At 36.5% G+C, this 25,296-nt stretch overlaps 1 protein-coding gene across 4 annotated transcripts in view; it reads left to right on the plus strand.

Moving 5' to 3' along the window:
• MEMO1 (mediator of cell motility 1) overlaps positions 1 to 25,296 on the plus strand; it is a 122,957-nt gene that overhangs the window by 38,992 nt on the left and 58,669 nt on the right. For 3 of the 4 annotated variants that reach the window (XR_003588738.3, XM_027966964.3, XM_027966965.3), the window contains exons 2-3: positions 10,458 to 10,539; positions 22,285 to 22,353. Coding sequence is in view for 3 of the 4 variants with exons in the window: in XM_027966964.3 (XP_027822765.1) it covers positions 10,458 to 10,539; positions 22,285 to 22,353 (151 nt within the window). In the remaining variant the exon portion in view is untranslated. The remainder of the gene's footprint in view (positions 1 to 10,457; positions 10,540 to 22,284; positions 22,354 to 25,296) is intronic. The other variant, XM_042246312.2, reaches the window with a different exon arrangement.

Consider the following 25,296-nt stretch of genomic DNA (forward strand, 5'->3'; position numbering starts at 1 on the left):
TATAATGAACTTTTGGTCAGTTTTAAGCTCTGATAGCTTGGCATGGTGATGTTAAATGTATCAGTCTCTAAAAATGTATTGATACATCTCTGGTCAATAACATTTGGGTAACAAAAGATGTATTAATGTGTCTCTGGTCAAGAATTGTTAATATGGAGTATCATATTGATTGATTTGTGTATATTGAAGAATCCTTGTGTTCCTGCGATAAATTCCACTTGATCCTGTAATCCTTTGTAACATGTTTTGGAATTCAATTTGTTAATATTTTGTTGAGAATTTTACTGTGTTCATCAGTGATATTGGTCTGTAATTTTCTTTTTCTTGTGATTATCTTTTCCTGCTTTTGGTATTAAGGTGATGATGGCCTTGTAGAATGAGTTTGGGAATGTTTTTCCTCTGCTGTTTGTTTCAGAAGAGTTTGAGATGGATGGTGTTATTAGTTTTTCCCTAAGTGTTTGATAAAATTGACCTGTGAAGCCATCTGGTCCTGGACTTTCATTTATTGGAAGATTAAAAAAATTATTTTGTTTATTTGTTTTCTTGCTGACTGTGCTGGGTCTTTGTTGCTGCGAATGGTCTTTGCATAGTTTTGGCGAGCAGGGGCCACTCTTCATTGCGGTGCACAGGCCTCTCGTTGAGGAGGCTTCCCTTGTTGTGGAGCACAGGCTCTAGGCATGTGTTAGAGCCCACGTAGCAGCTGCAGCACGCAGGCCCTGGGGCTCACAGGCTCCAGGAGAGGCAGTGTCTGGGCTCAGTGGTTGTGGTGTATGGGCTTCATTTCTCTGAGGCAGGTGTCCCTTGCATTGGCAGATGGATTCTTACCCACTGAGCCACCAGGGAGGTCCCTCTAGGTAGTTTTTGATTTCCTCTTTGATTTCCTCAGTGATCTCTTGGGTAGTTAGTAACATATTGTTTAGCCTGCCCATGTTTGTGTTCTTCCAATTTTTGTTTTCCCTATAATTTCCAGTCTCATAGAATTGTGATTGGAAGAGATGTTTAAAACTGTTTCAGTTTTCTCAAATTTACCAAGGCTTGATTTGTGACTGAAGATGTGATCTCCTGAAGAATGTTCCATGTGCACTGGAGAAGAAACAATATTCTGCAGCTTTCAAATGGAATGTCCTATAAATATCAATTATGTTTATCTGGTCTGATGTGTCATTTAAAGCTTGTATTTTCTGTCTGGACGATCTGTCCTTTGGTATGAATAAGGGTGTTAAAGTTCCCCACTATTACTGTGTTACTGTTGATTTCCTTTTTTATGACTGTTAGTGTTTGCCTTATGTATTGAAGTGCTCCTATGCTGGGTGCATAAATGTTTATAATTGTTACACCTTCTCCCTAGATTGATCCCTTGATCATTATGTCGTGTCCTTCCTTGTCTCTTGTATTACTAATGGTCTTTATTTTAAAGTCTGTTTTGCCTGATTTGACTGTTGCTACTCCAGCTTTCTTTTGAGTTCCATTTGCATGGAATATCTTTTTCCACCCCCTCACGGTTAGTCTGTATATGTCCCTAAATCTGAAGTGGGTGTCTTGTAGACATCATATAATGGGTCTTGCTTTTGAATCCATTCAGCCAGTCTATGTTTTTTGTTTGAAGTATTTAATCTATTCACATTGAAGATAATTATATGCATGTTCTTATTACCATTTTCTTAATTGTTTCGGGCTTGTTATTATAGGTCTTTTTTCTTGTGTTTCCCACCTAGAGAAGTTCCTTTAGCGTTTGCTGTAAAGCTGGTTTGGTGGTGCTGAATTATTTTAACTTTTGCATATCTGTAAAGCTTTTAGTTTCTCCATTGAATTTGAATGATATCCTTGCTGGGTAGAGTAATCTTGATGGTAGGTTTTTCACTTTCATCACTTTAAATATATCTTGCCAGTTCTTTCTGGCCTGATATCCTTTCCCATATTAAGGAAGTTTTCCACCTATAATCTCTTCAAATATTTCCTCAGACTCTCTTTTTCTTCTGAAACCCCTATAATTCAAAGATTGGTGCATTTAATGTTGTCCCAGAGGTCTCTGAGACCGTCCTCATTTCTTTTCATTGTTTTTTCATTACTCTGCTCATTGACAGTTATTTCCACCATTCTGTTTTCCAGCTCACTTATTTGTTCTTCGCCTCAGTTATTCTGTTGTTGATTCCTTCTAGTGTATTTTTCAGTTCAGTTAATGTGTTTTTCATCACCATTTGTTTGTTCTTTACTTCTTCTAGGTCCTTGTAAACATTTCTTATATTTTCTCAATCTGTGCCTCCATTCTATTTCTGAGTTAATGGATCATCTTTCTTAATATTACTCTGAATTCTTTTTCAGGTAGGTTGCCTCTTTCCTCTTCTTTTATTTGGTCTTATAGGTTTTTAGCTTGCTCCTTCATTTGTAACATATTTCTCTGTCATCTCATTTTGGTTGATGGGTTGGGCTGTGTTCCTGTCTTATTGATTGCTTGGCCTGAGGTGTCCAGCACTGGAGTTTGGAGGCAGTCGGTGGAACTGGGTCTTGGTGCTGAGATGCGGACCTTTGGAAGAGCTCACATGGATTCATATTTCTTAGGGTTGAAGTACTCTGTAAGTTCAGCAGCTTGGACTTGGTGCTCCTACCACAGGGCCTTGGACCAGAAAGAAGGCTGAGTGCCAAAAAAATAGATGCTTTTGAACTGTGGTGTTGGAGAAGACTCTTGAGAGTCCCTTGGACTGCAAGGAGATCCAACCAGTCCATCCTAAAGAAGATCAGTCCTGGGTGTTCTTTGGAAGGACTGATGCTGAAGCTAAAGCTCAGATACTTTGACCACCTGATGCAAACAGCCAACTCATTAGAAAGACCCTGATGCTTGGAAAGATTGAAGGGAGGAGGAGAAGGGGGCAACAGAGGATGAGATGGTTGGATGGCATCACCGACTCAGTGGACATGAGTTTGAGCAAGCCCAGGGAGATGGTGAAGGACAGGGAAGCCTGGCCTGCTGCAGTCCATGGGATCGCAAAGAGTCGAACATGACCGAGTGACTGAACAACCACCACCACCACCACAGGTGCTTAGGCCCAAGCCCTGACCTGTTAGGAGATGAGAACTTCACGTCCTCCTATTCTGCCATCTTGACCGTTGGTATCAGAAACTTATTTTGAGCAGTTACCTGAAAATTGTTTCCTTGTGTGGAAAGTTATCCTATTTCTGATTCTTTCCATTCAGGCAGATTCGTTTTATTTTCCCATAAATTGTGTGTTTGCATTTGGTATCAAATTATCCAGATTGGGTAGTAGTAACTGGTTGGTTGTAACCCAAAGAAACATTAAAAAAAAAAAATTTAGTTGCAGTTGGGAGAAAATAACAAGTCCTGGTTATTTATGCATTAAAGAAGTATTGTGGACTCAATGTTAAGCATTTGTGCCACTTTAGCCTCTTGCCTTTTATGATTCTGGTTCATGTTTCCTAATTAGAGCACTTGACCCTGGTGTTAGAGGGTAAATGTGGTGTATCTTCTTAGGGCCTCCATTTAAATCACAGGTAGGAGCATGGGAGTTTTGAAATTACTATGGCTATTGTATTGTCATTTAGTTTATTACATTCACATAAATTTTTGGACTAAGAAGATGTTAGAGTTTGTTTATCATCCAGTTTTTATGAATCTTGAATTTATTTTCCTTTGTCATCAGGGTTGTTTGAGTGGAAAAGCTGGTGAGGCATTGATTGAAGTGAGAGGTTAGAAACACTATTAAAAATAAACATGTATATTTTAAGGAATAGTGGATCACTTATGGATTCAGTGAGCTACAAGGGAAACCCTCAAGTAGTTTAGAGACAAACATTCATGCATTTTTATATTGCTAATTTATAGATTATGCGACTTATTTATGCAGTGGAGACAGTTCGTCACCAAGGGTCTGTTACGTTAGCTGCGTTCGTTCATATACTCCTTCATGCAGCGTGTTCTTGCACGCATTAATGCTTTATGGCAGTGGTCCCGCATAGTGTGTATCACAGTCACTGCAGAGCTGGCTAAAAGCTTGTTAAAAGCTGTAGGTACCATCCCCAGAGACTGTGGTGACATAGTGATCTCTCTTTAAAATAAACACATTGGATGATTCTGGTCTGTAGACCACTTTTTGACTATTATAGGAGAAAGAATTATTGTTACTAAAAGGTTAAAAAAAATACCTCATTACTTAAAAAGATTTAATGGCAGGAGAATGTGAAAGTATTTATGACTGTGAGTGATTTAAAACTTAAGCATTAAAAAAAAAAACAAAAAAACTTAAGCATAATACAACATAATAGGCTTGGTTTTGAATTTGACCTGTCTCCTGTAAAGGCCAGTAGATGGTAGTTGTTTCATAAACTTCAGTAATGGATAACTTGTGACTGGGTGTAATGGGTAGCTTGGGCACAATAAAGGGTAAAAATGGTGGAGACCTAGTATATGCTGAAGAGATCAAGAAGAGATAGAGTGAATACATGGAAGAATTGTGTAGAAAAGATCTTAATGAGCTGGATTACTATGATGGTGTGGTTAGTCACTCAGAGCCGGACATTCTGGAGTGCGAAGTCAAGTGGGCCTTAAGAAGCACTGCTGTTAATAAAACTAGTGGTGTGATGAAATTCCAGCAGAACTATTCAAATCCCCAAAGATGATGCCATCGAGGTTTTGCATTCACTATGTCAGCAAATCTGGAAGACTCAGGAGTGGCTGCAGAATGGGAAAAGGTCAGTCCTCATCCCAGTTCCCAAGAAGGGTAGTAACAAAGAATGGCTCACCATCGAACAATTGTGCTCATCTCCCATGCTAATAAATCTTGCATGCTAGGCTATTCATCATTACGCGAACCAATGGCTTCCAGATGTCCAAACTGGGTTTAGAGACGGAAGAACTAGAGATCAAATTGCTAACATTCACTGGGTTAAAGAGAAGGCAAGGGAATATCAGAAAAACATCTATCTCTGTTTGATTGACTGCACTAAAGCCTTGTGTGGATCATGACAAACTGTGGAAAGCTCTTAAGAGAGTTGGGAATACCAGACCATCTTACCTGTCTCCTGAGAAGCCTGTATGTGGATCAAGAAGCAACAGTTAGTTTGGGAACGCATGTAAGAATTAAAGATTTTAAAATTTTAAAAATAAAAAACTAAAAAAAAAAAAAAAAAAGAAGCAACAGTTAGAATTCTGTATGGAACAACTAATTGGTTCAAGATCAAGAAAGGAGTATGACAGGGCTGTCTGTTGTCACCCTGTTTGTTTAACCTGTACACCGAGCACATAATGAGAAATGCTGAACTGAGTGAGTTACAAGCCGAATCAAGATAAGCAGGAGAAACATCAACAATCTAAGATATGTGGATGATACCACTCTTAATTGCAGAAAGCAAAGAGGAACTGAAGAGCCTCTTGATGAGGGTGAAGGAGGAGAGTGAAAGAGCTGGCTTAAGACTAAGTATTAAAAAACTAAGATCATGTCATCTAGCCCCATTACTGCATGGCAAATGGAAGGGGAAAAGGTAGAAGTAGTGAGATTTCCTTTTCTTGGGCTCTAAAATCTCTGTGGATGGTGACTACAGCCTTGAAAACAGAAAACGATTGCTTCTTGGCAGGAAAGCAATGACAAAGCTAGACAGTATTTTGAAAAGCAAGAGACATTACTTTGCTGACCAAGGTCCGTATAGTGAAGGGTATGGTCTTCCCAGTGGTCATGTACGGTTGTTGAGAGCTGGACCATAAAGAAGGCAGAGCACTGAAGAATTGATACCTTTGAGCCGTGGTGCTAGAGAAGATTCCTGAAAGTCCATTGGACAGCAAGGAGATCAAACCAGTCAATCTTATGGGAGATCAACCCTGATTATTTACTGGAACGACTGATGCTGAAGCTGAAGCTCCAGTGTTTAGGTCATCTGATGTGCACAGACAAATAATTGGAAAAGCCCCTGATGCTGGGGAAGATCAAGGGCAGAAGGAGAAGAGGGCATCAGAGGATGAGATGGCTGGACGGCATCACCGATGCAATGAACATGAACTTGGGCAAACTTTGGGAGATGGTGAGGGACAGGGAGGCCTGGCTTGCTGCAGTCCATGGGGTTGCGAAGAGTCGGACTCAACTGGGTGACTGAACAGCAGCAACAACTGTAAAGGCCAATAGATAGTAATTGTTTGCTAAACCTTCAGTATTCCTGCCAGTCACAAGTTACCCATTATTAACACCATGTTGCTATTCCATGGTCTAAGTAGAAAATACGTATCTTAAGAGTCAATATATATATATTTTAGTCATTTTAATTGCTTTGAAGAAATACAATGACTTATTTTGAAATGCCAAATATAATTGAGGTCAGGCATTAAATTTTGATTTTTATCAAATGAGAGAAATGAGGTGAGGGTATGGTAAAACAGGTGTTGTTCATGCATGGTGCGTAATTATGAAGGGATGCAATTTTGGATAACAATTTTAATACATGTTTTGAAATCTTAAAAAGATTCACATTGATTTACATGGTAATTCCATTCTGAGAGTCTCCAAAGGAGATTATTTAAAATATGAAAATAGAGATATGTGTTATAGAATTATTTATAATTGCACAAAAACTTGGAAAAAATCTAAACATATTAGAGTAATATTTAAGGAAACCAGTGATCCATTTACACAAAGAAATCTTATTTAACTATAAAATGTTAAAGTGTCCATAATATAGGAAAATACTTATGTATTGTTATGTAAATAAAAGCAGTTTACAGAATTGTCTGTCATTTTAAAGATTAGCAGGAAAGTTGGAAAATATTAATTTTGGTGTCTTTTATAATTATAAGATTATTGTTTTACCCTTGTCTTTATATGTGTTCCCCCATATTTTTTTTTTATAATGAAGAAATAGCAGATATAAATCAATATGTTGATGTTTAAAGAGAGTTGAGGTCAGACACTATAACCAGGTACTCTCAAGGAGTTCAGTGGCAGCATTTGATAAGGATAGGGAATTTGTTTATAAATAGATTCAGAATAGTGATTCCAAGTTAATAGACTGTTAAAGGAATCAGTGCTGAACCCATTTTTCAGATTATGGTTTTGTAAATCACCTCAAGGGAGGAGTACACGGTGATGCTTCAAATTTTAAATCCCTTTTAGGTATGAAATCCAGTGGAATTGGTATTAACCATATGAAAATTTTTGAAAGACTAGATGAGTGGGCAGGAATGTGGTTAAGTGATAGCCACTTAGCCAGATATGGGTTGGATGGTATGCACTGAAGATTGTTCACTGGATAGTTATTTGCCCTGATGAATTGTATTCTGAACTACAGAGTTTAGCAAAAATTACAAACAAATTCTTATGTTTGTAATTTTAGTGGGTAATAAGGAATCCAAGATATTTGGATTTAGTCTGACCCTTTGAGGTTTGTATCAAGGAGAACAATAATTTTCTTTACAACAAGATTGTTTCTGTGTTTTTGGTTTGCTATGTACTGCTCTGGATGGGCTTGGGGTCAGATTCAGTCAGACAGTTCTTGTGTTCCCAAGGGCATGTTACTTTCTGTGTGAGGAGTCTTGTCATAGATACATAAAAACAAATAGCATCCCTTGAGATGTATCTAAAAATAAGATACTTAGTTTTGTAAAAAGCATAGCAATAAATTCTAAGTATATGATCAAGGTAAGACAACAGTAAGGAGGGAAAGGATTTGCGGAGAACTGCTGAAATGTTCCTTTTTAAATTAAATGAGATGATTATGTTCAGGAAGCCTTTTGAGAAACAGTTTTGGTTACAGCTAGTCTTTGATGATTTTTTTTACTGTTATCCATTGAAATAAAAATACCAGAATATTGTGGAGAGTGTGGTTTTCATAGTGCTACTATATTTCATTGATTTAAAGATATAGATTTCCCCATATTTTAATATTTCTGAAATTGAAATGTGTTTTGCAGTCAGTGGCATCGTTAAATCATTGTCAGTTGTGAAATGGTTATCACTGCCTACATATACCCAAACTCAATAATTAATCCTGTTGGTATGACTAGATAATGCAACCCATTGGTGTTTCAGGTAACATATCATTTAAGGAAGAGATGAGCAGGTCTGTGTTGTCTTCTGAAACCTGTTAGTTGCACTTTCTGGTGATACCTTTTGGTTTGGTAACATCAGGAAAGGTGTACCATCACAGCTTGAACAATGTGTGTCCGTTGCTTGAACGAGAATTCTGAGGCAGTAGAGGAGCATTTTAAAAAGAAATATCACATCACTACTTCCTTAAATGGTACAGAGGATGATATTATGGAAAAACAGGGTCATTGATGACTGAGTTAAAAAGAAATTTAGAAATCAGATTGTGAATATGAAGAAAATTTTAAGAATGTTTTGAATTCATTTTGCTTTTGTTTTTACATAAATAAACATGAGTGCTATGAACATTCATATCTAAATTAAGAACTTTTTCAATAAACGTAACAATTCTGAGAAAGGAAACAATTTTATTTTTGACAAGTGATAAGCTTGAATGCAATGCACATCACCAGCTGTCTGCTAAGAGATTGCAAAGACCTAAAGAACACTTATCCTTTTATACAGCTAAGCGGATAAAATCCATTACATGCATATTCTTAGGATAAATAATAAGTAGTGCTCAAGAAAGAAGACTTGACAGCAACATTTGTCACACATAGTTCATTCTAAATTCGCTTGGTAATCAGGGTGACCGTAATGTATTAGCTAATTGCTTTATCCCAGGACAAATAAACTTATGTATTTTTATGACAGGAGGTAATTTAGCAACTTGGGGCTAGGTGACCCTCTGAAGTTAGACTCCTATCCTTGATGATCACATTTCAAAGAGATGGCTACTGGGTCCTTGAGAAAGATGGTCCTGAGTTGCTGGTTAGAGGCTTGTTTAGCTTGTCTTTTTTCTTAATTAAAAAAGTTTAAATTTGCATGCCGATGATAATTATCTCATACAAAGGGACAAATTAGGGCCGGAGAAAAGGATAGTTGGAAGAGCAGAGTCTTTGAGAAAGGAAGACAAATTGGGACCCAGTGCAGAAGTAGTTTGTTTTTCTTTTGATAGGAGCAGGAAAAGAGGAAGAGGAGGTAGTTCTCTTCTGAGTTTAGGGTGACTAACATTCAGGTTTGCCTGGGACTGAGAGAGTTCCCAGGACACCAGACTTCCAGTGCTAAAACTGGTGAAGTCCTGAGCAAACCAGGGTGGTTGGGTATTCTGCTGCTGCTTGTTTTTCGTTAACAAAGTGAAAAGGTTGATCATCTGCTGGGATTGGGAAAGGGATGACGGTTTAAGATAAAAGGAGAAGCTATATGAAGTAATTCTTTATCTTAAAGATGAAGGAGCAAATTCCCTAGTCGTTGTGGTATGATTTCTGGGCTTTGTCTCCTAAGGGTCTACTGAAATTTATGAACATAATTTCAAAGTTCTTATGGTTGTGTTTCTTTACAGTCTTATTCAGCTGTTCAGGTGGAGGTGCTGTGTTAGGTGGAATGCTGGTTTTAACTATGATTTGACTATGATGGAGGAAGAGAGGAGCAAAGGAGGAGGCCACAGGCAAGGAAATGATTATAGTGATGGATCATCAAATCTAAGGATAGATATAAAAGTGGAGAAGAGAGGATGAAGAATAGTTGGCAAAATGACTCCAACAGACTTTTAGAAGTGAACTGGAATAATAGGAAGTGAAGAGAGTGGGATGCCTGAACCTGAGATTTTTGAGGTGGTATAGTTCCTGGTTTGGATAAGGCAATGGCACCCGACTCTGGTACTCTTGCCTGGAAAACCCCATGGATGGAGGAGCCTGGTAGGCTACAGTCCATGGGGTCGCTAAGAGTTGGACATGACTGAGCGACTTCCCTTTCACTTTTCACTTTCATGCGTTGGAGAAGGAAATGGCAACCCACTCCAGTGTTCTTGCCTGGAAAATCCCAGGGATGGGGGAGCCTGGTGGGCTGCCGTCTCTGGGGTAGCACAGAGTTGGACACGACTGAAGCAACTTAGCAGCAGCAGTTCCTGATTATTGATATAATATGGGAATAGGGGCTGGAGTGGATGGCAGAAACAATCATTGAGTATTGTAATGATCACACTATAGATGTGATTTTAGTGATTAAGGCAGGTTTTGGTGCTCCAGAAATATTCAGTTATTTTCTTTTCATATACTGTTGTTTTCTGTTTGCTGTTTTATTTTGTTTGATCAGTACCTTGGTTTGAGGAGGTGGTGGTGGTCTTGAACGAAGGTGATTGTAAATAAATAAGTAGATGGATTAAAGCAAATATTGTTTAATCAGTACTTGTCTTTATCATACGGCTTGCTCCTGGAAACTTTATAATTGGTTAAATTTCACACATTAACATCTAAAACGATGATCCACTGCCCATTAAGCTATTTTAGTCCCAAATAAGCTCAGGGAGAACTTTGTGTCATGTATGGTTACTGTATTGCTTTGCTCACTCCAGTTTACCTCTTTCTCTTTTTATAGGACCGCAGCTGAATGCCCAGCTAGAAGGTTGGCTTTCACAAGTACAGTCTACAAAAAGACCTGCTAGAGCCATTATTGCACCGTAAGTTTAAAGGGTCTTTACCCAGAATCTTTCATGTGTTGATTTTTAGTAAAGGATGAATGTCTATGGATTGAATTAAAAATTAAAAATCAAATGCTGTGTTGAAACGAAGAAGTTATATTCACTAAATTTCATGATTGCTGTGGCTTTCACTTTAACTCAAGGGTAAAGTAATTGGCTATTTTCTCAGATGCAGAAGTTTCAAATTTTATTTTTGGTAATAAAACTGACTTTTAAAACAGTTAAACATTAGTTGAAGCAGTTTAAACATTAGGTAAGCTTGGTGATTGCAGTAGTATTTGGTACAAATGAGTAAGTTCTATTTTAAACATTAAAAAGATTGACTTTAATCCCATAATTTTAGACTTACAAATAAAAGTGTATTAAACACAATGTGGTGCAATATGGACTAGCAGCCAGGATTTTAGAGGATGGGTAGATTTTTTTAAAATGAAGGCAGCCTATTGCCTATTAGAAGGCAAGCTGTTGTCTGTGTTAGAGGATTTTTTCAGAATTACAAGCTAACAAACACAGTTAACTGTTTGTATGGTATGAATTCAGTTAATTTTGATTTGGTAAATGTTGGCGTTTCTGCTATTTTTCTCTCACAGCAGCATCTTTTATGTGACTTCTCGAGTTCAGGTTGGTAACTTGATAAATAATTAATAGTGAAAATAATAATAGTAACCACTTATTAAACACTATGAGAATTAAACAAGTAAATACACATAAAGAACTTACATTAATGTTGGGCACATAATAAGTATTATATAAATGTTACCTATTTTATGTGCCAAACATTTAGTTGATGAGATCTAAGTTGATCTCATTTAAAAGATTCAGGAAGTTGACTACACTGCTTACCAACTGTGTGACATACAAGTTATTTAATCTCTTGTGCCTTTGTCTTATTGGTAAAATTAGAATCATGATATTACCTTCATATAGTTTTTCTAACGATTAAATGAGCTAATCTTTATAAAACTTTCAGCATAATGACTTGCTATTACTTATTTTGTCACTCAGCAGATGTCTATCAGGCTAAATACTGGATGCTCTTCTTTGTGCTGCTCTTTGAATAAATTGAAATCACCACTCATAGTGCTTGCCTTTTAGTATTTGGGGAATGCAGACAGTAAATAATGATGCTGTGTCGAGTGCTGTTGGGCACTAAGAAAAATAAAGCAGATAAAAGGATTGAGAGTGACAGCATGGGTTGGGAGTTGCTAGTTTATATAGAATAATAAGAAAAACTCTCCCTGTTAAGTAGCAATTGAGCCTAAGTGATGTGAGAGAGGAGTTGTGCAGATACCCAGGAAAGAGCGTTCAGGTTGAGAAGCAGCAAGGACAGAGGCTCTGGGGCAGAATACGCTTAGTGTGTTTGAGGAAAGGCAAGGCCCGCGTAGCTGGAGAGGCATGTGTGTGTGGAAGAGCAGTGGCTGAGATTGGCAGTGGGGGCTTGAGTATGGGGAGGCTTCGTAGGAGACCATGAAAGCTGTGGTTTTCATTCCAAGTTATATGGCAAGTAAGGAGAAGCTTTAAGCAGAAAAGTAATACCATCTGACTTAGGTTTGCAGGGGATTATTCTTGCTGTGGTCTAGACTTTTTGTTTTGTGGAGGCGAGGAGTCTGTTTAGGAGGCTTATTACTCTAGTACTGAAAAGAGATGACGTAACGGCTTTGATTGGGAGTTCTAGTGGCAGAGGTGATGAGAAACAGTATATTCTGGGTATTTTTGAGGCTAATAAAATAGAAGAAAAAGTAATGGATGACATAAGTTCTGGCTTGCGAAATTGAAAGGATGGAATTGTGTTTATATTAATTAAAGGGAAAAAGAAGGGTAGAGGTGGGGAGTGAAATTTTAAGTGTGTGTAAAGAATCTAACATTTTATTCTCCCTGTGGTAATGTTGAGATGCCTACTAGATATCCAAGTGGGGATTTCAGATGGGCAGCTAAATATGTGAATCTGCAGTACAGGGAACAAGGGCTAGGCTATGTTGGGATATCACACTTAACACAGTTAAGTGTGTAACTTATCATTTAAAGTCTTTAGTTGCCTAGGGAGTAAAACAGGAGAAATTCAAAGACTAAGCCCTTAGGCAAGCTAGCTTTATTTAGAGGTCAGGATGAAGATGAATATCTGCAAAGGAGATTTTGAAGGAGGACGAGGGAGGAAGGAGGAAAACCAAGAGTGAGTGATGTTTCTGGGAAGTAAAAGGATGGAAATGTGTCAGGGAGGAGAAGATCAGGTGTGTCAAATTCTGCCAGTAGGTCAAATAAGATGCAGACTGATAATTGATAATTGGATACTGTGGAGATTGCTGGTTATTTCAGTAAGAACAGTTTCTGTGGAGTGGTAGGGATGAAAGCACAGTTGGAGTGGGTTCAAGAAAGAATCAAGGAGGGAAATGAAGACAGTGAATATAGACAGTTTTTTTTTGGAGAAATTTTGCTATAAATCAAGGAAATAGGGCAATGGGAATATGGTGTCAATGTAAAGTGAGAGTTATTAAAGTGTTTATAATGTTGACACAATCCAGGAGAGAAAAATTGATGCAAGGATAAGCTGGGAAGTTTGTATAAGTGAGATCCTTGGTTGGGTGAGAAACGATAGATTAATAATCATCTTTTTATAGTATCTCATAATATATGTTCTATTGTCATTCCCATTTCTATGCTGATAACTTGACTATTATGGTATACTAACTTCCTAGATAAAACCTGTTCTAAATGTGGGAACTGAACTGAAGCAACATAAAATTAAAATGAGGTTAGTTATTCATGAAAAACTAGCTATGCTTGTTGCCTTCTTGTAGTTAGTTTTAAATTGAAATCTTTGGAAGTAGCCTGGGAAATGAGATATTTGGGCCTGAGTTACAAATACTTTGATTTGTAAAAAAGTTCTAAGTTACCTGAGGTTTCAAAATGAATATTGAAAATAGTTTTGGCTTTGGTGTGCATGTTTCTGCCATATAGTGACTTTGTAGTTTATATATAAATAATTTCTACTTTGTTAATATATGAAAACTTTAAATATAGTTAAGTTCATCTTACTATATGGTTTCCAGAGGCAACTTTTCCAGAGTTACCTTTCTTTTTTTTAAGGTAGAAAAGCAGTAACAAATATTTTATTGTTGAATAGGCACAAGAGCTTTCCAGGTGGCTCAGTTGCAAAGAATCCTCCTGCCAGTGCAGGAGACACGGGAGACTTGGGTTTGATCCCTGGGTTGGGAAGATCCCCTGGAGGAGTAAATGGCAACTTGCTTCAGTATTCTTGCTGGAAAAATCTAACAGACAGAAGAGCCTGGGTATGGCTAAAGTCTGTGGGGTCACAGAGTTGGACATGACACAGGCACAGAAAGGTCTTTGTAAGAACATACTTATATAGTAATTAGACAACTTAAAATTTTAACATTTCTGTATTTATTTAAAATAAGAAACGTATTTTTAAAATGTTATAAATTCTAGCTCTCTGGGACCACCTTTTCTTAGATTGTGCCTTCATAAGAATAAATCATACAAGGGGAACCTTAAAAAAACAAACCCAGAACCTAAGTAGCACACTTTCAAAAATGCTTAAACAGTAGGTCCTTTTTATCTTGATGTAGATTAAATAGAATAATGTCATTTATTATTGACATTATTAGAAGAATAAATATTGACCCATAAACGAACTGTTGATCAGTCATAAAGAATTCTAATCTGTATGACATATAAGCAGGCGCATTTGGGAGAAGGATTAAAAACATTTGAGTAAAAAATATCCTTATCCTTTGATTGAAACAGAACTACAGGTTCCTTAAGGCAGAGGAGACAGTATGTGGCCCAGGGATATATATTGAAATGATCTCATGAACTAGGAGTTCCAAAAGCCTTCCTGCCATGACTGCCAGATACTTTGATGCCAGAATTGTTTATCTTGCAATATTTTTGAATAATTCAGCAACCGTTAAAATGGAGCTGTATTGGTATACATCACTTAAGAAACCTCTTACTGAATATAAAAATATAAGCCAGTGATTGTAGAAGGGGCTTAATTTGTATGATGAAACCATATTTTGCTGTAAAGCATAGAACCTGCCTCCAATACAGGAGACATAAGAGACTCAGGTTCGATCCCTGAGTCAGAAAGATCCCCTGGAGGAGGGCATGGCAACCCACTCCAGTATTCTTGCCTGGAGAATCCCATGGACAGAGGAGCCTCGTGGGCTACAGTCCATAGTTGCAAAGAGTCTGGCACTATTGAAGTGACTTAGCACGCATGCACACACAATGACTATTGAAGGCTCCCACCATACATTTACAATAGAGTTTGATTTTAAAAAAAAAAAGTGTTTGGCTACACACATGGCATATTCTACATTGACAGCATAGAGTCTTACCCACTAGACCACCAGAAAAGTCTGTTAGTTTGATTTCTTAGTGGCTAATCTAGTAGGAATAGTATGGAATAAAGGATACTTTTACTTTTCATTCTGTACCTTTTTTCATTGTTTGACTTTTTTTTTTTTTTTTTTTTTACTGTGGACATGTATTACCTTTAGTATAAAAACCAGTTTGAAAGCCAAGAAACATTTACATAGAAGACCAAGTTGTATATAGTGAAGCATACTTATAGAGCTCCTACCAGTGTATATCATGAGATAGTGAATCTTCATAAATTATCTAGTTAATTTAATTTCCTAAAGATATGCAGTCCTTGTTAATATTAAGTGGCAGGTTATTCATGGCAGTATGTCAAATCATATATACTCCAGCAGTAAAAGAAACTCAGTATGCAACATTGTGGTTAGCTTATTCTTACTTGACTTTTTAGCTCATAACACTGTTTACTTAATATTTGTGAGGTTCCAATTATAAAAATAAAATATCCTGAATAATGGCTGTTTTACCTGGACATTTTTGGGGTGTAACAATCTACTGATATTTTTTATTGAAGCAGGAATCTTTAGGGCCGTTGAGCCATGCCTATGAAAGAAAAGAATACAAAGTTAGGTGCAGCAGAATAAAATTGAGAGGGCAGTATGGAGATTGCTGCTTCTGTGAACTGTTTGGGGCCAGTTGTCCCCCAGCTTGATCCTGTATGCTCACAGGTGTTATTTTTTTATTGTTTTTTCAAATTTTTGTTGGTGTATAGTTAGTTTACAATGTTGTGTTAGTTTCAGGTGTATAGTAAAGTGAATCAGTCATATATATATATATATATATTCACTTTTTTTTTTCAAAGATTCTTTTCCCATGAAGGTCATTACAGAGAATTGTGTAGAGTTCCCTGTGCTCTGCAACAGGTTGTTATTAGCTGTCTATTTTATATGTAGTGATGTGTGTGTTCACAGAGGTTTTTAACTTTAGATTCTAGGTTTGTAGATCATAACTTAAGGTTGCAAACTTTTCTTAAATCTCTTAGAAAGGAGATCTCATTTCATCTGGTCCAGTCTTCTCATTTCATCTAGTGCGGTATTTATTTTGCATTTTTTGCTGCTGTTCAGTAGAACTAGGACTACTAGATTCTGACTTTGTTGAAGTCAAATAAGTGTTCTTTTATGATTCCCTATATCCTCTTTGATGAAAAGCCTTTCAGAATATTTGTAGACTCTTGGCATTCACGGTTGATACAAGTGAAAGTTCATGTAGCAATTGGTAATGTTCCTGATGTAGGAATTTAAATTATATCACACAGCAAGGTCGCTGTATGGAAAACTGTCACTTAACCAGTGAATGATCATGGACAGTGGCATTGCATCCTCATTTAATAGCAGCTCTGTAAAGGGCACGAATTCTGGTAGGTTAGGAACTGGACTTGCTGATATAAAGGGTCTGCTGTGTAGATGTAAAGGGAGAAACGAAAGTACTCTGCATTAGAAGAAGGATCAGTTTTTAGAGGCATAGCTCTAGCCTAATGACAAATTATAGATATTAGAGTATAATTCTGTATTTGTTTTCATGAGAAGTTACATTAAGAATCAGAGTGACCTGTAACTGCTAGCAAGGATGTCTTTGTATTAAGGATTTTACAAACTTTAAAAAGACTGGCTTGGACACACTTTTATGGCGCATTGTTAAGTATCTGTAGAGCGCAAGTGTTCATTGCTCTTCTGGCAGTCATGCACAAAAGAAAATAACGTAGTCATTCCCTTAGCAAAGCTTTTTACATGCCTGTAGAATTAGATTCTGTCAGCAAGAGAAAGGTATAGGGACAGAGGATCACTGGTGAGAATTGATGATGATTACTACAACTTTGTTCTTTACCATGTATCTGGGCCAGGATAAAGGAAAGTAATAGAAATTCTTTTCTTTTACTGTGATCTTAGTCCTTGCATACAAGTAGAGTTCCTCACTATGGGGGATAAGAGGGATGGTATACTCAATGATTTTTAAAAAAAAGATACACTTCAATGTATTCTTTATCCAGGTTAAGACTCCTCTCTCTTTGCCACTATTTTATCTTTCATTCAAGCATACTTTTAAGCCTTCAGCTTCAGAAAGGACTAAAACCATGATATCTGAGTTCTTATTATGAAACAAGTTTACCTTAGTTAATCATGTTATTAAAGCTATCACCCTTCCCTGTAGTCTTACAGGATATATGATTCTGGAATTAGTCTTCAGTAGTTAGGACATTTACTTTTCCAACTCCACGGACTCTTCCCCCTTTTCCTTCAAATACGTACAGGTCTCTCTCGGTGGTTAAGAATGGGTTCTGGAGCTCTACTGCCTGGCTTTGAATCCTGGAGTACCACTTACTATCTGTATGACCTTGAGCAAGTTTCTTAACCTTTCTTTAGTTTCTTCACCTATAGAAAGAGAAAAATAGTAACTCCTATCTCAGAGAGTTGTTAGGATTAAAAGAAATGCTTTGAGTTAACATAGAAGATTGCCTGACATGTGGTAAGCGCTTAGTAGATGTTAGTTACCACTGTTAATCATAACTGTCTTCTTTTTCTTCTTCCTACTTGGTCACTAAGATATGTCAGTTTTTCTTTTTAGACTCGAGTGCATTGATTTCTCATTTCCCTCTGACACTGACACCATTCTAGACCATGACATTACTACCTCAAATCGCAGTTTCCAAGAGAGCTTCATGTAACACTTCTGTCCCTAATGTCCTTTGTGCTTGTTTTTCAGTACACGATAACAGTTTCACATGGTCACTTCCCTGCTCAAAAGCATACATCAGTTTTTCAGAAACTTGTTTTATCAAGTCCAGACTTGATAATGAGTCAGTCTCATTCTGTCTTAGTACTACTCTCTTATTGCATTCAGGCCAATTTCATATTTTCTCATTTACATCATACATTCGGACATTTGCTCATGTTTTTCCTTCAACCTTTATTCCCTTCCCTTCCCTTACTATTTCTGTCCTACCTGTTCTTCAAGAATCTAGTGTTTCTAAGAAGTCCGGCACTTAAGAACCCATACACTTATGGTGAATTAACGTATGACAAAGGAGGCATGATTATACAATGGAGAAAAGAAAGCCTTTTCAATAAATGGTGCTGGGAAAACTGGACAGCTACATGTAAAAAAGTGAAACCATTCTTTAACTCTGTATATAAAAATAAGCTCAAAATGGATTAAAGGCCTAAATGTGAGACCAGACACTATAAAACTCCTAGAGGAAAACAGGCAGAATACTCTCTGACATAAACTGCAGCAATATCTCTTTCAGTGTATCTCCCAGAGTAATGGAAATAAAAGAAATAAATAAACGAACACGGGACCTATTTAAATTCAAAAGCTTTTGCACAGCAAAGGAGACCATAAACAATATGAAAAGACAGCCCACAGAATGGGAGAAAATATTTGCAAATGATTTGATTGACAAGGGATTAGTCTCCAAAATCTACAAATAGCTTATGTGCCTCAGTATCAACAAAACACACAGCCCAATCAAAAAAAAGGGCAGAAGACCTAAATAGATATTTCTCCAAAGAAGACATACGGATGGCCAAGAGGTATATGAAAAGATGTTCAGCTGGGAGAAGGGATAGTTAGGGAGTTTGGGATTAATATGTACACACTGCTATATTAAAAATGGTTAGCCAACACGGATCTACTATACAGCACATGCAACTTTGCTCAGTGTTCTGTGGCAGCTTGGATAGGAGGGAAGTTTGGGGAAGAACCGATACATGTATGTGTATGGCTGAGTCATTTTGCTGTGCATCTGAAACATCACAACATTGTCAATCAGCTATGTTGTTGTTTAATCGCTGAGTTGTGATAAAAAGTTAAAATATGTATAAGCTTTAGAAGTAACAGCATTGGTAAAATCGGGAGAGACTCAGAAAGACAGGTTGATTTAGAGATTGGAGCATAGATTGGGGTTCAGGGCCTTTAAATTCACGAAGAGCAAGTAGTAACTAAGGTCTGAAAAGCAGATCTAAGAAGAAAGGACCAGTTTAAGATATAAGAATTGAGAAGTGGAGGAATGTGAAGTGAGTGACAACTAAGAGCAAAGCAGTGTTGAAAATCTGAATGTCATTCAAGTTTGAGACAGACCGGGACAGGTCTGGATGGATCAGATGAATTTTAAGGTCCACATGGCAGGGCAAGATAGTGTATTTCTGAATTGATTGGAAGGAGCCAGTAATGTTAAGATGAGGAACAGGTGTTAAGAATCTGAAGCAGTTGGTATTGGTGTCTTGGGCATTGAAAGATGGGGGTTATAATTGGATCAAATAGAGCCTCTGGTTAGTCTAGAGTATCAAGATTAATACAGGATGACAGCAAAACTGAATTTGCTAAACCATAGGACAACTTACATTACCTTCTGGCTAAGGTTAGAACTGGGTTGTGAGAATATTGCTATACTGAGGCAGCTTGATAGGCTTCCTTGACAGAGATGTGAGAATGGAGTGACCACCATTACTCTGATTAGTAAAGTCTTCAGTGATTACAGTGTGCTTAGCATATGTCCCATGTTACTTTAGTCCTAATTAAGCAAGCACATTGCTATCTTGTATGACTGTGACTGACTTATGTGACTCTCTTTTTCTGTGTTTAGTTAAGATGAGTACCATTTTTAAAACAGCTCTATTGGGGTATGATTAACATTCAGCTGCATCTAAAGTGTACAGTTTTATATGTAAGTTTGAAATATGTATATGCCTGTGAAATCATTACCACAATTAAGACAGTGAACATACTCCTCATTTTCAGAAGTTTCCTTGTGCCTTCTTTACCGCTCTGCCCTTCTCCCCACCCTCTTACATGCACTGATTTCCTTTCTGTCACTATAGTTTTTATTTTTTAGAATTACTTATTTTTTTAATGTAAGTGTAGCTGATTTACAGTATTGGGTTAGTCTCTGCTCTACAGCTTAAGTGACTCGGTTTTACACACAGATATGTATATATTCTTTTTCAAAATTAAACATTTTTAATTATGGAATTATTTAAATGGAATCATAATATGAAACTTTTGTCTGTATTCTCTCATTCAGCATATTTATTTTTCTTTATTTTGCCATTCCTTTTTTTTAAGCATAATTATTTTGAGTGTGTCAATAGTTTGTTCCTTTTTTATTGCTGAGAAGTTACTTTGTTGTATGGATATATTTTAATTTGTTTATCAGTTCATCTTTTGAGGGATAGTTGACTGTTTCTGTTTTTGGCTATTGCAAATAAAAATGGGATGAATATTGGAGTATAAATCTTTGTGTGCACATAATGCTTTTTTTTTTTTAAGGAGTGGAATAGCTGGCAGGAGTTATATAGCAGAAGTATGCTTAGCTTTTTTTTTTTTTAAGACATTGCCAAACCATTTTTTCCAGAGTAGTTGTACCGCTTTGCATTTCCACAAGTACAGACTGAGTTTCGCTTCTGCATCCTTGCCACACTTGGTATGGCCACTCATTTTATTTTAGCTTATTCTAGTGGGTGTTTAGTGGTAGCTCATTGTTTTCATTTGCCTCTCCTTAATGACTAACCGATGTAGAGCCTTCTCTTGTATGCTTTTTGCCATCCCATGTGTTCTTTTTGAAAGTATCTGTTCACATCTTTTTCTATTTAAAAATTCTAAAAAATCTTAATAAAATATACATAACATAAAATTTACCATTTTAAGGATTTTTTAGCCATTTGTATAGTAGTGTTAAGTGCATTCACATTGTTGTACAACCAGTCTTCAGAATTCTTTTTGTCTTGTAAAATAGTTACCTGTGTCTTTTTAAAGCATTAGGTTGTTTTGAAATTTCTTTGTATATCAGATATAAATCTTATATCAGATATTTGCTTTTTCTTTATATATTTAGAGATAAATCCTTTATCAGGTATATGCTTTACAGATATTTGCTCCCAGCCTGTGTTTTTTCTTTTCAGTTTACTGTGCGTCTTGAAATTAGCCACGATAGGAATGATTTACTCCACATTAATAGGCAGACTGCTACAAATCAGGACTTTGTTTTATGTTGATTATATGTCTATACTCAAAGAAAGAAATGGGGAAAGGTTAATAATGCAGATTAAACTTTGTGTTATGTCTGTAGCTTTACAGTTGTGACTAGCACAAAGAAACGAGGAAGAAAATATGTTTTTCATTATTTGAAAAACTACTGTCTAATAAACAAAAGGCATTTTTCAAGTTGTTGAATGAGTGAAATTCAGACATATGTCTTCACTGTTTCACTCTTGCACTTGCAGTCATTATTTGGCTAATGATTAAAGAGGTCAGCTAAAATCAGGGAAAGCATTCTGGGACAATCAATTGCCTGTGTGGAATTTGCAGTAAAGGATGTTACATATTTTTTCATTGTTTGGAAATTGTGTGATATATATCTTTTTATTTCAGTAAAATTTATAATAAGCTTCTGTACATGTGTATACATTTTTCCCCCCCTGCAGAGCCATTTGTTAAACATTTACTGCCCACACACTAGAAGCATTAAAGAAAATATTTCTAGACTCACATAACTTGAGTCAAGAAAGAAAATTGATGTTCTGAAACGTAGTCATTGTATGGGTGATCAGAGAACTAATGTAAAGCTAAGACCAGAGGGTGAGAAGGATAGAATGCGTAATAGTGAGAGAAAATGAAAGGGCATGATACATAAAAGGCCAGGTCAGTTCTCTTACCTCTACGTATGCAGAGGGACATGAGCTGTTTCTTATAGGGTATTTGTTTTGCTCTGATTTGACTTGCTTTTAATCTTATCATTTTGTGTATGTAATGGTCTGTTGATGATATTGAACAGGAATGTTAAAAACTCGTATATTATTATTAGTGTTACATTGCGTGTTAAGTCGCTTCAGTTGTGTCCAACTCTTTGTGACCTTATGGACTATAGCCTGCCAGGCTCCTCTGTCCCTGGAATTCTCCAGGCAAGAATACTGGAGTGGGTTGCAGTGCCCTTCTCCAGGGGATCCCAACCCATGGACTGAACCTGAGTCTCTTTCATCTCCTGCGTTAGCAGTCGGATTCTTTACTACTGACTCCACCTGGGAAGCCCCTTAGTGTTACATTAGCAACTTCAAATAAGCCTAGAAAATTTTAAATCTAATTTTCCTTCAGATAAAAAAAAAAATTACAAAATACTTTTTAACATTTAAAATTGGAACACAGAACAATCATGTGTTCCTTGTGCTATTCTAGAAGTTGCATCATTCCCTACATTGCTTTTTAATCTATACACATAATTCTGTTATGTTTACCATAATTACTATATTTCTTTCAGAAGTTATTTTTCTCCCAGAATGATTTGCTTTTGAATCTGATCATTAAGTTAAACATTTTTTTGTTTTGTAGCCATGCAGGGTATACGTACTGTGGGTCTTGTGCTGCTCATGCTTACAAACAAGTGGATCCATCTATTACGTAAGTAATATAGCTAGATTCCATTTTGATTAGGTGGTTGGAGATTGTATCATACTTGCTTTGTCACTGAAGTAATTTGTTTTACATATTTATTATATATTTGATTCCATTAAGAATTTGACTTTTTATCAATTTGGTTATAACATGTAGGTTACAAAAAGCTTTAATACTGTTTTTCATTATCTGAGCATTTGGTTATTACCTTCCCTTTGATGGTAAAATATTTAGTTCTGGAAATGTTAGACGGTTAATACACTATTGTGATTTTGTAAGAAATATATATTTGGTCATTCAGAGGATCAAAATATATTTCACATATATATTTAGTCTTCTTCCATAGTTCCCCAAACTGTTGGACTTGCCTAAGTGGTAACATTGACAAAAAAGCTGTTTCTTGTATGTTAATAAAGTGACTTTTGGACCCCCACCTAAGACCGGGGACTGGTTGCCAGAATATTCAACCTGTGTTTAGAAGGTTGGAATTTTCATTCCCACTTCCTGACCTCCTCTGGGGAGGGGAGAGGGCCTGGAGGTTGAATCAGTCATTATCTTGATTAAAAGCCCCAAAGGGCAGGCTTTGGTTTGGAGAGCTTCTGGGTTGGTGAACATTTGGAGATTTAGGGAGAGTGACCTGCCTGGAGAGGGCATGGAAATTCCTGGCTCTTTCCCCTTACCTTGCCCTTTGCATCTCTTCCATCTGGCTGTTACTGAGTTACATCTTTCTATAATAAACCAATGATCTAGTAAGTGAAATGTTTTTCTGAGTTTTGTGAGCCGCTTTAGCAAATAAATTGAACCCAAGGAGGGGGTCCTGGGAAGTAATCAGCCTGTCATAAGTACCTAATAACCTGGACTTAATTGGCATCTGAATTGAAATTCAAGGAGGTGGTTGTTGGAATCTCTAATCTGTAAAGCCTAAGTGACAACCTGGGCTTGCAACTGGCATCTGAGGTGGGAGATGGCTGTGGGGACATTCTTGTAGGACTGAACCCTTAACCTGTAGAATCTGATGTTGTCTCAAGGTAGATATTGTCAGAGCTGAGTGTGCCCCTCCTGCCCCCATGAATGCACTCAGTGATAAGTGGGTCCAGGAACATTACCAGTTAAATAGTTTGCTTTTTAAAATTTTCTTTGAAAACCTGGAGTCAAACACTTTTTTAAAGAAAAATCCAAAGCCGTTTTTCTATTTTAATCACTTTATAATTGAGAATTTTTTATTGTACTTGTTAAATTCTGGTTAATGAATGAAGAATAATTTCTCATTGACAGGAAAAGGTATCTGAATTGTTTTAGAATCTGACAGTGAATTTAATATGGTGTTTGAAGTGTATTATCTCATAATAATTTAATGACAGCTCTGAAATTAGCTTAAAAAAATCTTCCTGGCAAATTGAGACTGAGTCATATAGTACTCTATAAAATGAGAAAGTTGTGAACTTTAAAAGCTTAGTATACCACTCTCTAAAATAAGAAATTTGTGAAAGTTCGAAAATTTCTGCTGGAAAATTTTAATTCTGTCAGATGTTGATTGATTGGTTAGACCTGTACTAGCATAGATGAAGTATAATCATTCGTGGTGAGATGTAGAAGTAACTTACAGTAGCCATGAGTTTAAAAAGAGAATCTCACCCTCAGCCTGCTTCCTTGCCTTTGAGCAGTTTGTTCAAATTGTTAAAAAAGCTGCTCTCTTTGGTTTTTATGTAGTATGTTTGTCCTGCACACTTTATCAGGCCTTTATTGAAAGTTATTTTTAGTAAATTTTTAATAATAAATTATTAAAGACTATAATATTGCCAGATGATTTGAGGCGCATCTTTAACAGATATTTCATAATACATATTTAATGTATACTTTTAACTTGTTTCATGAATAAGGGTGAAGTAGAAATTAGATTGTAAAGCTTTTTAGAAACGTCCTTTATTTGACCCTGGTCTATAAACCATCTGTAATCAAGGCTAGTTCATATAACAACATTTTCCAAACGTTTTCCGGTTTGGCAGAATTTTTTTGATGATGATACGTACTGAAAGGGTACCCCAGAATTAATTTGGCCTAGGAGTACATAGAGAGTCTATATTGATATAAGTGGAAATTGTGTGTATAAGCTGATGGACAGTAAGAATGGAAGGGAAAAAATGGTAAAAAGGAAAGAGAATAAAAGGTAAAAAGGAAGGACTGAGGAGGCAATGATAAAGGCAATCAGTAAAAAGAAAGACAAATGATGGGTAATGTAAGTGATCACCTTACTCTTGTAATTAGTATATTGGAATTGAATTCTGAATAAATAAATTTGAAGGTCTGAGTGTTGAAAATGATCATTGACAGTCATAGTTTTATTCTCTTGAAAGTGGCTCTCCCTGAGATTTGCAATGTCTTCAGAGTCCTTTGAGAAGATAGAGAACACATGCTTTTGGGAATAATAAGTATAGAGAAAAAATAACAGCCCAAGAGAGAAGCTTGAACTTGATACACTGGCTTCCATTCTTACTTTCCCGTTTTCTACATGTCCACCAGGATCATCTTTTGTGCGTGGGCTTTGAATAGATCTTTTACGTTGGCATGATTTTTTGATATCTTACATGAACATTTAGAAAATACTTGTTCACTGAGTTAAGCAGGTCTTTCAAATGTTGACATTTCATCATACAATGTAAAAAATATTTGTTAATATCACCATCAATTTCATTAGAAATATTTTTAATTATTGGGAAGCTGTCAATCTCACAGTGATACAAGTTTTACATAAGTCCTAACTTTCACTTAAAAGTTTCAGTTTTATCATTGGCAACAAATATGTCAAATGTTTTCTATGAAGTCAGGCTCATTTTGTTTGTTTTCTAGAAAATTTCTGCCAGTTAGCCAAGTTGGAATAACCACAATTTCTCTGCAGTCATTTTTTGAACTGAAAATTGTGTTCCATGGGGAAAATGTCTACTTTAGCTC

This window comes from Ovis aries, chromosome 3 (assembly GCF_016772045.2).
Source record: "Ovis aries strain OAR_USU_Benz2616 breed Rambouillet chromosome 3, ARS-UI_Ramb_v3.0, whole genome shotgun sequence".
Classification (NCBI taxonomy): Eukaryota; Metazoa; Chordata; class Mammalia; order Artiodactyla; family Bovidae; genus Ovis; species Ovis aries.